This window comes from Manis javanica, chromosome X, assembly GCF_040802235.1.
Source record: "Manis javanica isolate MJ-LG chromosome X, MJ_LKY, whole genome shotgun sequence".
Taxonomy (NCBI): domain Eukaryota; kingdom Metazoa; phylum Chordata; class Mammalia; order Pholidota; family Manidae; genus Manis; species Manis javanica.
Window position 1 is genome coordinate 17806492 of NC_133174.1, and position 13536 is coordinate 17820027.

General features: G+C 45.2%; 1 protein-coding gene across 5 annotated transcripts in view; it reads right to left on the reverse strand.

The window, feature by feature from the left end:
- Positions 1 to 4606: 4606 nt before the first annotated feature.
- Positions 4607 to 13536, reverse strand: part of PCYT1B (phosphate cytidylyltransferase 1B, choline) — a 115779-nt gene continuing 106849 nt past the window's right edge. For 3 of the 5 annotated variants that reach the window (XM_037026417.2, XM_037026419.2, XM_073227640.1), the window contains one exon: positions 4607 to 8330. In XM_037026417.2, the coding sequence (XP_036882312.1) occupies positions 8118 to 8330 (213 nt within the window). In that variant the 3' untranslated portion in view covers positions 4607 to 8117. The remainder of the gene's footprint in view (positions 8331 to 13536) is intronic. The other 2 variants (XM_073227639.1, XM_037026416.2) reach the window with 2 other exon arrangements.

Below are 13536 nucleotides of genomic sequence, written 5' to 3' on the forward strand. Positions count from 1 at the left end.
TGTAATTATTTCTAAAGCTAGAGATAATTATTGTCACCTTAGCATGATAATTGGAATGGAGCTCCTTATAGGAAAACTGCTCTCTTCCCAGGGCTCAACTGGTAACAAAATAACAGTTTATGAAGGCAAATAATGCCCCTTATTCAGATGAGTGAGGCCCGCCAGCCACCCTGCAAACAGAGAGTCTAGGGTGAGAGCTTGAATAACAATCTCAGCCATAAACAGCTGTGTCCAAATAGGAGCGTATAAGGCATCACAGGGGAAGCTGCACACCTGTGTGTGAAGGCCTTCATGGAAAGTGTGTGCTGGCTCCTGGGGCTTCAGTGGCTCACTCGGTGCCTTACTGCTCACAGACCCAGCTACGGGCTGCCATTGCCATCGTCCTCCACTCAGCACTCTCCCACTACTTTTCCTACTTTCCCCCACTCTGAGTAAGAGTTGGCAGTCTTTGCACTCTTGGGACTGAGCACCCCACCCTGAAGAGATTAGTAAAATAATGTGAAATTAGTAAGTGGGGAAATGGAAATTCCTATGGCCAGGATCCTCACCTGACCCTAAAGTACTTGATGATGATGTAATTGGCCTATTGCCAGGCTATTGTTCCCACACCCATGGCAATAGTCTATTATTGACTGAGTCACTATATAAAGAGCTCTTTGCAGTGCTCTGGGCTGAGGCAGAGATGAAGGGTTACAGGCCTGCTGACGGCTGGATGCAGATGTAATTCTAGTGCTCCACCTACTGCTGGGAGAGCAAAGCTGGGTAATAAACCCTTTTACCCCAAGAACATTCCATTGTCATTCCTTGGACTCACTGAAACCATAGTGAACTGGCCTGGGGCTGAAACCCACTGGTAAGACAGTAAGTTAGTAGAATCATTGTAAAATTCTATTTGTCAGAATCAGAAACATGGACTGTTCAACCAAAACTGAGTAAAGTCAAATGTGGGAGGGCCAGATTCAAGTTACTGGACTGAAACTGGGGAGGGGCAGGGGGTACAGGGATCATGTCTTCTATGACCTTCGTATGCCCAGCACCTGGTAGCTCACTCAAACATTTACTGAATCATTCAGATGGGCATATCTGGTAGACGTGAAGTTAAAATGCAGATCAAAGGTCACAGTGGGAAAGTAAGTTACTCTAGAAAGGAGCAAGGAGTACCTCGATACTGGCTGGCTGGCAGGGGGTCCCAGCTTCAGCAGGCCATGCTCAAAATCCCAGGACCAGAAAAACAAGAAACAAACCAGGGAGAGAAGAGGCAGGAATCTGACTCTGCCTGACAACCAGAAACTGTATTCCTCGGCTTGTTTCAGCAGGAACGTGCCCCGTAGTCAAAGACTTTGGTTAGTTACCCTTTCATGCCTTGGCTTCCTGATATAGTCAAGTGTGAACTGGAGGGTGTGTGCAGAGAACAGGAGGGGAGGGGGCTCTTAAACTTCCTTCTCTACCAGCCATAGCTCCATGCTCACGAGTTGAGAACCCGGTACTTCCTCTCCTCGTGGATCAATTAGCATGTTCATTTGGGTCAGACATGTTCCATTACACCTATTCCATGCTGCCCTTGTGGGCATCAAAACTCAACAGAAACATTAAGCAGCTTCATCATGAGGAGATGTAGGAATGTTCAAAAGAGGAACATGAATCTCCATATCTGCATGAGGGTTACTGTTCCTGTCAGGACCTGGAAAAAGGTTCAAGGGGTTATGACCACTGTCATCAGTCACATCATGGTAGACAGAATAAAGCCCCCCCCCCCCCCCCAGAATGTCCATATCCTAATCCTCAGAACCTGGGAATATGTTGTATTACATGGCAAGAAAGAATAACAGTTGTTGATGACATTAAAGCGGGGATTTTTCCTGAATTATCCAGGCAGGCCCAATGTAAACACAGGGTCCTTATAGGTAGAGGCAGAAGGAGTGGCAGAGTGATGGGATGTAAGAAAGACCGGACTGGCCATTGCTGGCTTTGAAGATGGAAGGGGACCACAAACCAAGTAATGCAGGCAGCTTCTGGACACTGGAAAATGCGAGAAAATGGATTCTACCCCAGAGCCTCCAGATAGAAACTTGGTTCTGCCAACACCTCAGTTTTAGCCCAGTAAGACCCATTTTGGACTTCTGACCTCCAGAACTGTAAAATAATAAATCTGTGTTGCTTTAAGCCACTAAGTTTGTTACATCAGTAGGAAACAAATACACACGTTTTCAGCTTCTTTCTTCTATCATTAATTTCATCTACCAAATCTGGGTACCAGATACAAAAACGAATGGAAAAAGAATCAATGACTCAGTTGTGTTTATGTCAATTTGTGGTCAGGATTCTTGTCAACATCTGTCCAATGGCACATGATTACCAGAAAAGACTGGTTATCTCCTCAAGCTCTGTAATGAGTCATGTCCTGCCATCGCATGTCAGGGGTTGACAGGTTTTCTTTGAACTTGGAAATTTTAGAGTGACAAGTTCACTGGCAAGTATAATAAGCTGAAAATGTCCCTATGGACAGTGTAAAGTATCTCAGCTCTTTGAGGTATGGATTCATGAATTCTCTTAAAATAGAAGGTCATGTATCAAATACAAGAACTCTGCTTTTATGACTAAAGCACAGTAACCTTGCCGCTCAGGTCCTTCCCCATCCCCCAAGAAAGATAATGAAGGTTAAGGAGAGTAAAAATTGTTTATAGGTGGTAGTGTTACTGGCTGAGATGCTGTTTTCCCCAGGATCGTGTCTTGGAGGTGACAAAGAATGAAGCCAGCAGACAAGAGTATGGAGCAACCAGCAAAGTTTAATGAAAGAGTGAAAGAAGAAAGGAAAGCTTCCGCTTATCAGGAAGGGGGCAGGGCAGGGCACTGCTAGAACTGCAGTGTCTAGGGTTTATTATAAGCACATAAATGGAGTAAACCATGCAAGTGGCTGGGAGTTGTCACTAGGGCCTGTTGCTATGGCCAAGCTAGATGAAAGAAAAACTCCCTTTCTTCTCAGGCTGAATTTTCTCAGACGTCCAGGATTAGACTTCTTTTTTACTGAGAAGCCTTGGCCCTCGTTCCTTCTGCCTGCTCCTTACCAGGACCTTGAGCTCTATCCGCCTAATACCTGCCTCGGTAAGTCAGTCCTAGTCTGAACATTTCCCCTCAAGTTTCCCACATTAGGTCAACTAAAGCTGAGATTCAGCCAAGATGGTGTTTTTTCTGGAGTATAAGTTACGGCAGTGCAGAAAGGCCCAGCACAGAGATCAATTTTCACCTACAGATATTTATGCCTAAATGATATTTTCAGATTTTACTGGGTTATTGTTTTTACTTGATGGTTTCTTAAAGCCTTTGATCACTGGGTGTACTTTGATGCTTATGAACTGTCATGCTTTGTCTGAAAAGCGTCTCTGCGGGAGTCCTTTTATCAAACAGCTACTGCTAAATGCCTGGAGAAGTCACTTAAACATTCAACTCCAATAGCCAATGAGGGCTCCAATACCAGAAGACAGAGTTTTTGAACATGAATTTTATTCGGCCTTAGACCTGATTGTTTTTCCCTGAGACCATTTCTGAGGCAGCATGGAAGTCAAGAAGAAACCTGTAACTGTCACTCCAAATACAACCTGTCAAGAACGTGCTCGATCTAGGTGGCAAAGGCAATATGGTCAATGAATAATAAGTATTGTGTTTTTAAATGAATTCCCTTGCTGAATACAGGTCTGGCTTTATTTCTTCTAGAGTCTAGGCTAATGTTAAAACTGTTGTCATTTCAAAGACCTCAACCTCTCCAGGTGGAGTTAACAGATGCTCCTAAATTCAGCCAGTGGAGGGCTTGAGCACAATTCTAAGAACATTGACCTCTGGCTTAATTGTTGACATCTGAGATCCTGATTTAGCGTCTCCACCCCACTGATTTGTCTCCAGCTGACTGACCAAGGAGCTTTTCCCCCGAACATGGAAAAGGGGTTGAAATGGCCACTCCCCAATGTTTAGGCACAGGTGAATATCCTTCCATCAGGTGGCAAAATAAAGGTGGGTGGAGTGCCAGAGCCTGCAGAGAGTGAGGCATGAGTGTACCAGGGACGCTAACAGCTGTGGGGGCTCCAAGGGCCTGGTAGGACCACCTCTCCGGCTTCCCACCCAGACAGGTAAGCACCCTCTTGTGGTCGCTCAGTGAGGGCATCCTAACTGTAGAAACTTAAGGACAATGCAGATTGCCTCATAAATTCAGAGACCTTTATAGGCAAAGGAGACCTCAGAAACCGTTCCCTTCAACCCCCCTCATTTTACAAAAGTAGGCACCGAGGCCAGAGAAGTGAAGTGGTTTGGACAAGGTCACAAAGCAAGTTAGCAGTGGGACTTGCAACTCAGGGTCCTCCCTGGGCTCTCTAACTGATCCCCCACCCCTTCCAAGTTGGTCTGTTCCTAACTAGCTTTTACGTCAGGTGGGAGCCCTTTGGTAGCTCCAAGACTTTGGTCCGTGCTGCCCGGGGCAGAGTCGCGGCCTTCTGAGGGGCTGGGGCCACCACTGCACAGAGCCAGGACAGCTGCTATGCCTGTATTTTCCATGCTGAGCTGGAACTCATCCGCAGGAACCCACAACAGCACACTGGAGAGAAACTCGGTGAGCCAAAGTGCAATTCTGCATCCCTTTATTTAAAACGAGTTGGGAATGTTGTGCCCTGTTTGGGAGCAGGAGTGGGGAGGGTGGGGAGGGGTGGGCTGATTCCAGTAGTTCATGGTGTCAGCACCAGAGCAAAGGCTTGGGCCCCTGGACGAGTTGTCGTCTTGTCTTACGGTACAGCATAGTCTGAAGTATGTATGGTCTTTTTATGGCTTTGTCCTGGGACATATTGCAGTAACACAACAAAAATCTCAAGTCTAGAGACAAGTAGGAGTTGCTAATGCCTCATGAGTTTGTTCTTTTTAAAAAAATCTGGTGGTCAAGACTAGTGGTGAAGGGTCTGCGTCGCCCTCTGGCACCTCTCCCTGGGGCTTGCCTGGGGGCTGGGAGAAGTCCTGAAGATGGAGAGAAGACAATCCACACTCTTCCCATCCCTCCCTCAAGACTGTGTCCCATGGCCAAGGTAAAGTGTCTTCGCCGCCGAGCTGGTCAGAAGGCAGCCTTAGTCTCAGGACAGCTGCTCTTGAGCTTGGGATCCTGCACCTTTGCAGGGTCGAGGTGCATGGCAGCTAGCTGGCCAGAAATGGGTCATTCATGTGACTTTGACATTCTGCTGTAGTTTTAGCTGGTGGAAGGGCAAATGTCTGATTCAGGGCCCTGGGGAAAAGGATGTGGCAGCTAACGGAGGGGCACCACACTGGGGAAGCTAGGTGTCCAGGTGCCACAGCCCACAGGGGTGCCCACTGTCCTTGGGGTCTGTGAAAGGAAGCCTGTCTGCCTCAGCTCTTGGGGGGTGAGACACTTGGAAAGGGAGCAGAAAGTGACTGCTCCCCACAGGCCACCTTCCTTCATCCCGCTTTCACCCATCTTCCTAACCTGCCCCGCTGCGACCCAAAGTGGCTGCTCTCTAGTGCTCAGTCTGAAGCTTCCTTCCCTTTCCAGGACAAAGACCCTTTCCTTGCTTTTTGTCATTTCTGCTTATCTCTGCAAGCTTGCAATGAATTTCTATGCCTCTCCTCCAGCCCTGGCCATTACTGTTGACTGGCTGGCCCAGACAAAGAACAGCCCATCTCCTCCTGGGAGAAACTGGTGGCTAGGAAGCATCAGAAGTTGGGTTGCAAAATCCCCCCAATTCCTTCTCAGGAGTCTTGTTAGCCTTAGGAGGGTGGGGAGGCATTGTTAGAAGTCAGGTAGGAGACATAGGGTAAGATTAGAACTTGCTTGTGGCTTGTTTAGCTCCATCCCTGGAATATTCCAGGCATTGGTCTCTCCCATAAATGGCAGCTGTGATGGCACCGAGTCTGAGTCACATAAGTGGCACCTGTCAGTGTGACATGTAAGACCTGCCAACTAATCAGCCTGATACATCAACCCCATGCTATTTGCTTCAGAGCAGAATTTGGGTGAGAGGGCATCTGTCTGCCCTGGGCCGTGGAGTAAGCCCATAAAAGCCTGCCCAAGAGAGCGGTTCCCCCGTTCTGGGAGGCCCTGAAGTGGTTTGAGAGCACAGATTTTCTTTAACCTCCTTTCCTCTCTCCCAGTACCCCTTTTCCCCTTTTCTCTTCCCCTGTTCTCACCACCTGACCTTGCCCAGCTGGTCTGCTGCTCCTTTCGCTGCTAAAAGTGCCAACCTGCTGGGACAGGCAGTGCGTGCCCATGTTGCCCTGGGTGCGTGGCGGGAGAGAGACCAAATGGGCACAACAGAAGAACGGGGTCTCGCTCGCCAAGCAGAGCAACGCTCTGGGCTTTGACTGCAAAGAGAAGTTTTCTCCTTACACTCCCACCAGCTCTCTGTCCTGCAAGGCACAAGGGGGTTCCAAGCCAGCTTAGCTTCATGGTTATGGTTTTGCTTCCTAACACCACTTGTGTCCAGTAGGGCAGAGAGGTAGTTCAGCCCCAACACAAGGGGGAAAGACTTGCTGCTTCCTATTGGTTGCCCCTCTCTTCACCCAGAAGGCTCGTTCCCAGGGCCTCTGAAAAGAGGTGTTTCTGTCACAAGAGATTCTTGGGCTCTGACATTCATGACATTCATGAGAGGTTCGGGCCTCTGGTCAGGCCCCAACTCTTTCTCTGGCTTTACTGGGACAGACAGGCAATGCCTCATCTGTGCAAGAGTGTGGTTCTGACGTTGACTCTACCTGCTTGTTTCCTACTTGTGGTTGGAGGACAGTCACTTCAAACAACTCGGCAGGAATGTTTAGAATCTTCATGCTTTTTGGCAAACCGAGGGCTGGGGATAACTCTAGAACTACCCGGACCTTTCAGATGCTGAGGTCAGACTGAGGTTGCCACAGTGCTCTGGGAAGCTCTTCAGAGCCTCCCTCCAGCCAAAAATAATCATGGGAGGCCATGAGAACAACATACTAATTTCCTGGTTGGGACAAGACATTTCTACAGGAATCAAGGATGAGCTTTTGAGGAAGTGCCCAGGTCAGAGGGGAACCAGGGAGTTCTTTAGACCAAGGATTGCTGTGGAGCACTGGGGTGTGAGCAGGAGGAAAGTACTGTAAATGCTGCCACCATATACTCATATTGCATACAATGTACGCCCTGGAATGCCTAATTGATGCACAGAGATACGTGCAGGTAGCACCCCTAGTGGTATATACTATGTGGTTTGGTACATCAAACTGTTACTTGAGGTCTATGAAACTGCTAATTGGTCAGAAATGGGAAAAGCCAATCCGTAATAGCGTCCTTTAAGGAGAAGCTTCAGGAAACAGGTGCCGTCTGCTGAACTTGGAGCCAAAGCAAAGCAGCTCCTCTTGTTATATGTATTTGTTGCATTTCCCACAGATTAAGGGAATTGCTGGAAAACAAGTCAAACCAATGATGAAAAAGTACAACCAGGGGCACTTTAGGCCTGATTGGGCATTCTCCTTGACAAATCTGTCCTTAGAGTAAGAAGTTAAGGTCCACACTAGATGACCTTTTCTACATGTGACCTAAAACAGGTTGTGTATGTGCCACATTCCTGGAACTGGGAAGAATCAGTGCATTGCAACATCAGGTCTCTGGCTAAACTGAGAAAGTTGGGATTTGTCTATTTCAGAAGCACTTTGCCACTTTTATTGGAAACCACTGTATTCTGGCAGAGCTCAGGTGGTAGGAGGCAACGTGCAGGGCCCTTATGAGCCAAAGTAGCAGGTTGAGGAAACAGCCGCTTCATCGGTGGTGTACGTGGTCGCAGTGGGTGTAAGGACCAACGAAGAAGACAGCCCGCCAGGTGCTGGGCTCCCAGGGGTGCTCTGCATCTCTCCTTAACAAGGTTATAGTGGAGTGATTCTGATGACACTAAGGTTTGTATAGGTTGTCCAGCTAGAAACCTCCATGCAGAGCCCAAGTCATAGGCTGAGGAGAGACTGAAAGACAGCTGGTCCCCAGGCCTCCCCTTAGCAGAGCTCAGGGTCTCCCTGCTGAGCTGCAGCCACCACTGCCCCTCACCCACCACCCTGGCATCCCTGGTGAGCCCGCCCTCCTCCCCAGCCTGTGTGGCATAGCTCTTGTCTGCCAGCAGCTTTTACTTCTCATCCTCGTCCCCCTCGCTCAAGCTGCTGATGGAGGCCGAGGCTGCTTTGGGCGAGGAGGGGGGAGAAGCTTTGTTTGGGAGCCACGAGAAGGTGGGCGACGGGGAGCGGGAGGGGGACCGGCTCCTGGTGGGGCTGCTCACGGGGCTCTGCTTCGGGGACAAGGCCTGCAGCATCCGGCTACTCCTCTCCTGGAACATCTGCTTCTGGAGAGAAATTTGAGAGAAGGCATCTGTTAGGTCAGCTATCTGAGGTGGCGGCGAACCCAAAAGGCAACCACTGCCCTGAAACACCCATGCACACAAACACAAGTGCACGCTGTGGTCTCTGCTCTCCGAAACTGTCTCTGCAGAGGAGCTGAGGGCATTTCAGGGGCAGTGATGTGCTGACCATCTCCATTGGTTCTTGGGGCTCTCTTGGCCTTCCTTGCCTCCCTCTACAAAATTTATCTGAGTCTCTCTTATTGGCCAGGCAGACAAAGTCCTAGGTACCGGGGGTAGCAGGAAATGAAACAAAAATCCTTGTCCTCACGGATATGAGGAGGAGCCTCACAATAAACAAACAGAATATGTGGTATGTCAGATGGAACCCTGGATTGTGAGCAAAATAAAACGAGGCTAGCAGATGGGGGTGTGGAATGGAGGGCGGCTGTGCTGCGATTGTAAAGAGGGTCCTCAGGGCGGGCCTCGTGGAGAAGACACTACCTGAGCAAGACCTGAAGGAGACGGAGGAGGGGACCATGTGAATGGAAGTGCCTTCCAGACCGCATGCCAAGAAGGGAGCAGGCAGCGCACATCCAGGGACAAGTGAGGCCACAGTGGCTTGATTGGAGTCACCTGGGACAGGGTGATGGCCGCCAGGACAGTGAGGGATGGCTGGAGTCCTGGTATATTCTTTCCCATGGTTTTATTAATGTGTAATTTACTTAAAGTAAAATTCACCCTGCTTGGTGTACACCTCTGAGTTTTGACAATGCCTGTATGTGTGACCATCACCACAACCGAGGTGTAGGAGAGTTCCGTCAGCTGCCCAATTCCCTCAGGACCCTTTGTAGTCGCTCTGCCCCCAGCCTATGGCAACACATCTGTTTTCTGTCTCAATTGTTTTGCCTGCCTTTCCAGAAAATCTAAATGGAATCAAGCAGTACGTGGTCTGGACACATTTTGAAGCTTAAGCCAATGGGATTTGCCGACAGATGGGATGTGGGGTGTGGGAGGAAGAGGAATCGAGTGGCTCTGGTTTCTGGCCTGTGAAACTGGAATGCCGGGATGCCACTTGCTGGTGTGGGGGACTGTGGAGGTGGCGGTTTGGATGGTAAGATGGATCTTCCAATTAGGGATGTCAGGTGACTGTTGCCCGGTGCTTTCAGAGCCTGGGCCTTCCTGACACTGTCCTGCAGCCTTCGGGGGAGCCCAGTCCTGGGCTGTGGTCCCTGTGCGCTAGGCCTCCAGGGCTGCCAGTCGATCTGACCTTCTGCCCTTTGCCTGCAGCTTCCCCCCCTCACCCAACTCTGATCCCCCCACTTCTGATTGCCCTGCACATGTGGCCTGGGCTCTCTGCCATTTCCCTTTGTTGCTCCTCACTGGGCTTTTTGATCCTAAACTGGCCCTGAGAGCCAATTCTCCTATTCGCCATTTTAGACTTTGCTTGTTGTTTGAGTTACTCATTTTACAAAATGCTGCCGAGTCTCCTGGGAACCAGGTGCTGCACAGGAAGTGGTCATGTCCGAACCGGGGCTTTGGTGATACATGGGAAGAGGGGGTTGAGGTGGGGAGTAAACCCATGGAGCTGGTGGAGGGCTCACTTTCCAAGCAGAGGGCACTCGGTAGAGTGGACTAAGTATAATGACTTGGCTTGATAACAAGCCCAAGTACTTAAGGGATGGCAGTAGCTGAGGGCTGGAGCACCAGAAGGAAGCTGAATTTTTTTAAAAACTTCCCAAAAGCCCCTGGAAAATTTTAATCAATGGAGGGTCATAATCAGATTTGTGTTTTACAAATATTTTTGGGTATCAGCATAAAAGCAAAGAAAGAAACCGGAAAGGAAAAGATTGATTATTTGGTTATATAAAAATTAAAAACTTCTATATCTCAAAAAAACCATCATGAATTAAGGTAAAGGACAAATGAAAAAAAATAGGGGAAAAATCTTGCAACATTTAACTACAAATTATGGATCTTCTTTAAACAGTGCTAGTGCTTAATAATAAAGGTTAAAAACCTTCATTAAAAATATAAGTATATGGCATGTACAGGCAACTCACAAAAGACATAAAAATTAACTATAAAAATGTTTGGCATCATTTGTAATCAAAGAAATGCAAAATGAGTGAAATGAAATACCTTTTTACATATCACATTGCTAAAGATTTTATCTTTCCAACTTAAAATTTCCAGTTTTGTTACAATAAAACTGATACACAGTACTGTATAAGTTGTACAGGTTTAAGATATTAACCTCTTATTCGATATACAGTTTGCAAATATTTTCCTATCTTTGTACAGTTATCTTTTCATTTTGTTGTTTCTTTTGCTGTGCAGAAGCTTGTAAGTTTGATGTGGTCCCACTTGTTTATTTTGTTGCTTGTGCTTCAGGTGTCATATCCACAAATTGTTGCCCACACCCATGTCAAGGAGCTTTTCTTCTAGGAGTTTTATGGTCTGTGGTCTTACACTGAAGTCTTTAATCCATTCAGAGTTAATTTTTGTGAGTAGTATAAGATAGGAGTCTAGTTTCATTCTTTTACATGTGAATATCCAAGTTTCCTAATACCATTTGTTGAAGAAACTGTCTTTTCTCCATTGACTATTCTTAGGTCCCTTGCATCGATTTATTTCTGGGTTCTCAGTTGTGTTCCATTGGTCTGTGTGTCTGTTTTTATGAAGTACCATACTGTTTGGATGACACTGTATAGTAGCTTTATAATATAGCTTGAAATTGGAAAGTATGTTGTCTCCCATTTGGTTTTTCTTTCTCAGGACTGCTTTGACTACTTCGAGTCTTTTGAGGTTCCATATAAATTTAAGGATTTTTTTCCATTTCTGTAAAAAAAACAAATGCGATGGGAATCTTGATAGGGATTGTATTGACTCTATAGATGACTTTGGGTGGTATGGGCATTTCAACAAAGTTCTTCCACTCCATGAACGTGGAATCCCTTTCCATTTATCTGTCTTCTTCAATTTCTCTCATCAATGTCTTACAGTTTTCAGTGTAGAGATATTTCATCTTTTTGGTTAAACTTATTCCTAAGTATTTTATTGTTTTTGATGCTATTATAAATGGAATTGATTTCTTTTTTCAAATAATTATTAGTGCATAGAAATGCTACTGGCTTTTTAATGTTAATTTTGTATCCTGCAACTTTACTGAATTCATGGATTTAGATCTGTTTTTTTGATGGAGTGGTTAGTATTTTCTATATATACAATCATGTACTCTGCAAATAGAGATGATCTTATTTCTTCTTTCCTAGTTCTGATACTTTTTTTTTCTTGCTTGATTGCTCTGGCTAGGACTTTCCTATATGTCAAATATGAGTGATGAGACTGGGCACCCTTGCCTTGTTTCAGATCTTAGAGGAAAGGCTTTCAACTTTTCACCATTAAGTATGATGTTAGCTGTGGGCTTGTCATATATGGACTTTATTATGTTGACGTACATTCCTTCTGTACATAATTTATTAGGAGTTTTTATCGTGAACAGATGTTGAATTTTGTCAAATGCCTTTTCAACATTGAGATGATCATGAGTTTTTCATTATATTAATGTGATATATCACATTGATTGACTTGTGTTTGTTCAACCATAGTTTCATCCCAGGGATAAATTCTATTTGATCATGGTGAATGACCTTCTTACTGTGCTGCTGAATTCAATTTGCTAGTATTTTATTGAGAATTTTTACCTCTATATTCATCCAGGATATTGGCCTGTAGTTTTCTGACAAGTGTCCTTCCCTAGCTTTGGTATTAGGGCAATGCTAGCCTCATAAAATGAGTTTGTGAGTGTACCTTCCTCAATATTTTGGAGGTGTTTGAGAAGACTGGCATTAATTACTTCAATGTTTGGTAGAATTCACTAGTGAAGCCATCTTCTCCTGGGATTTTCTTTGTTGGGACATTTTTGATTACTGATTCAATTTCCTTACTAGTAATTTGTTCAGAGTTTCTATTTCTATCTGGCCCATTCTTAGGGGGTTGTGTGTTCCTAAGAATTTTTCTACTTCTAGGTTGTCCAGTTTGTTGGTTCATAGTAGTCTCTAATGATCCCTTGCATTTCTGTGGTATTAACTGTAATGTCTCCTTTTTCATTTGTAATTTTGTTGATTTGGGCCCACCCTCTCTTTTTCTTGGTTAGTATAGCTAAAGGTTTGTTAATTTTATCTTTCCAGAGAGCCAAGTCTTCATTTTGTAAATCTTTTCTATTATTTTCCTGCTCTCTATTTCATTTATTTCTGCTCTAATCTTTATTATTTCTTTCTTTCTGCTAATTTTGGGTTCAGTTTGGTTTTTTTTCTAGTTCCTTAAAGCAAAGAGTTAGGTTGAGACCTTTCTTGTTTCTTAATGTAGGCATTTATTGTTATGGTGTGTTGTGTTTCCACTTTTGTTTACCTCAAGATACTTATTTCTCCTTTAATTACTTCTTTGATCCACTGGGTATTGAGAGTGTTGTTCAACTTCTATGTATTTCTGAATTTTTCAATTTTCCTCCTGTACGGATTTCTAGTTCCAGACCACTGTGGTCAAAGACTGAAATGACTGTTGGTATGATTTCGATTTTCTTGAGTTTGCTAAGACTTATTTTGTGGCCTTAACATGTGATCTGTCCTAGAAAATGTTTCATGTGTACTTGAGAAGAATGTGTTTTCTGCTGTTGTCAGAAATAATCTGTATAGGACTTTTATATCCATTTGGTCTGTGGTGTTCAAATCTGTGTCCTTGATTCTCTGGATGATCCAGCCATTACTGAAAGTGGGGTATTAATGTACCCAGCTATTATTGTACTGTTGCTTACTTCTCCTGTTAGCTCTGTTAGTTTTTTGCTTTATATATTTGGGTGCTCGGATGTTAGGTGCACAAATATTTACTATTGTCATATCTTCTTGACAGATTTGCCTCTTTATCATTATATAATGATCTTTGTTTCTATATTTGGGTGCTCGGATGTTGGGTGCACAAATATTTACTATTGTCATATCTTCTTGACAGATTAGCCTCTTTATCATTATATAATGATCTTTGTTTCTTTTTACCATTTTCAGTTGTCTGTTTAGTCTGATAAAGCAGAGCTACCACTTTTAAAAAAAATACCATTTGCTTGAAATATCTTTTTCTGTACCTTCATTCTCAATTTATGTGAGTCTTTAGGGCTAAAGTCAGTCTCTTGTGGGCAGCATATCTTTGGATCTTG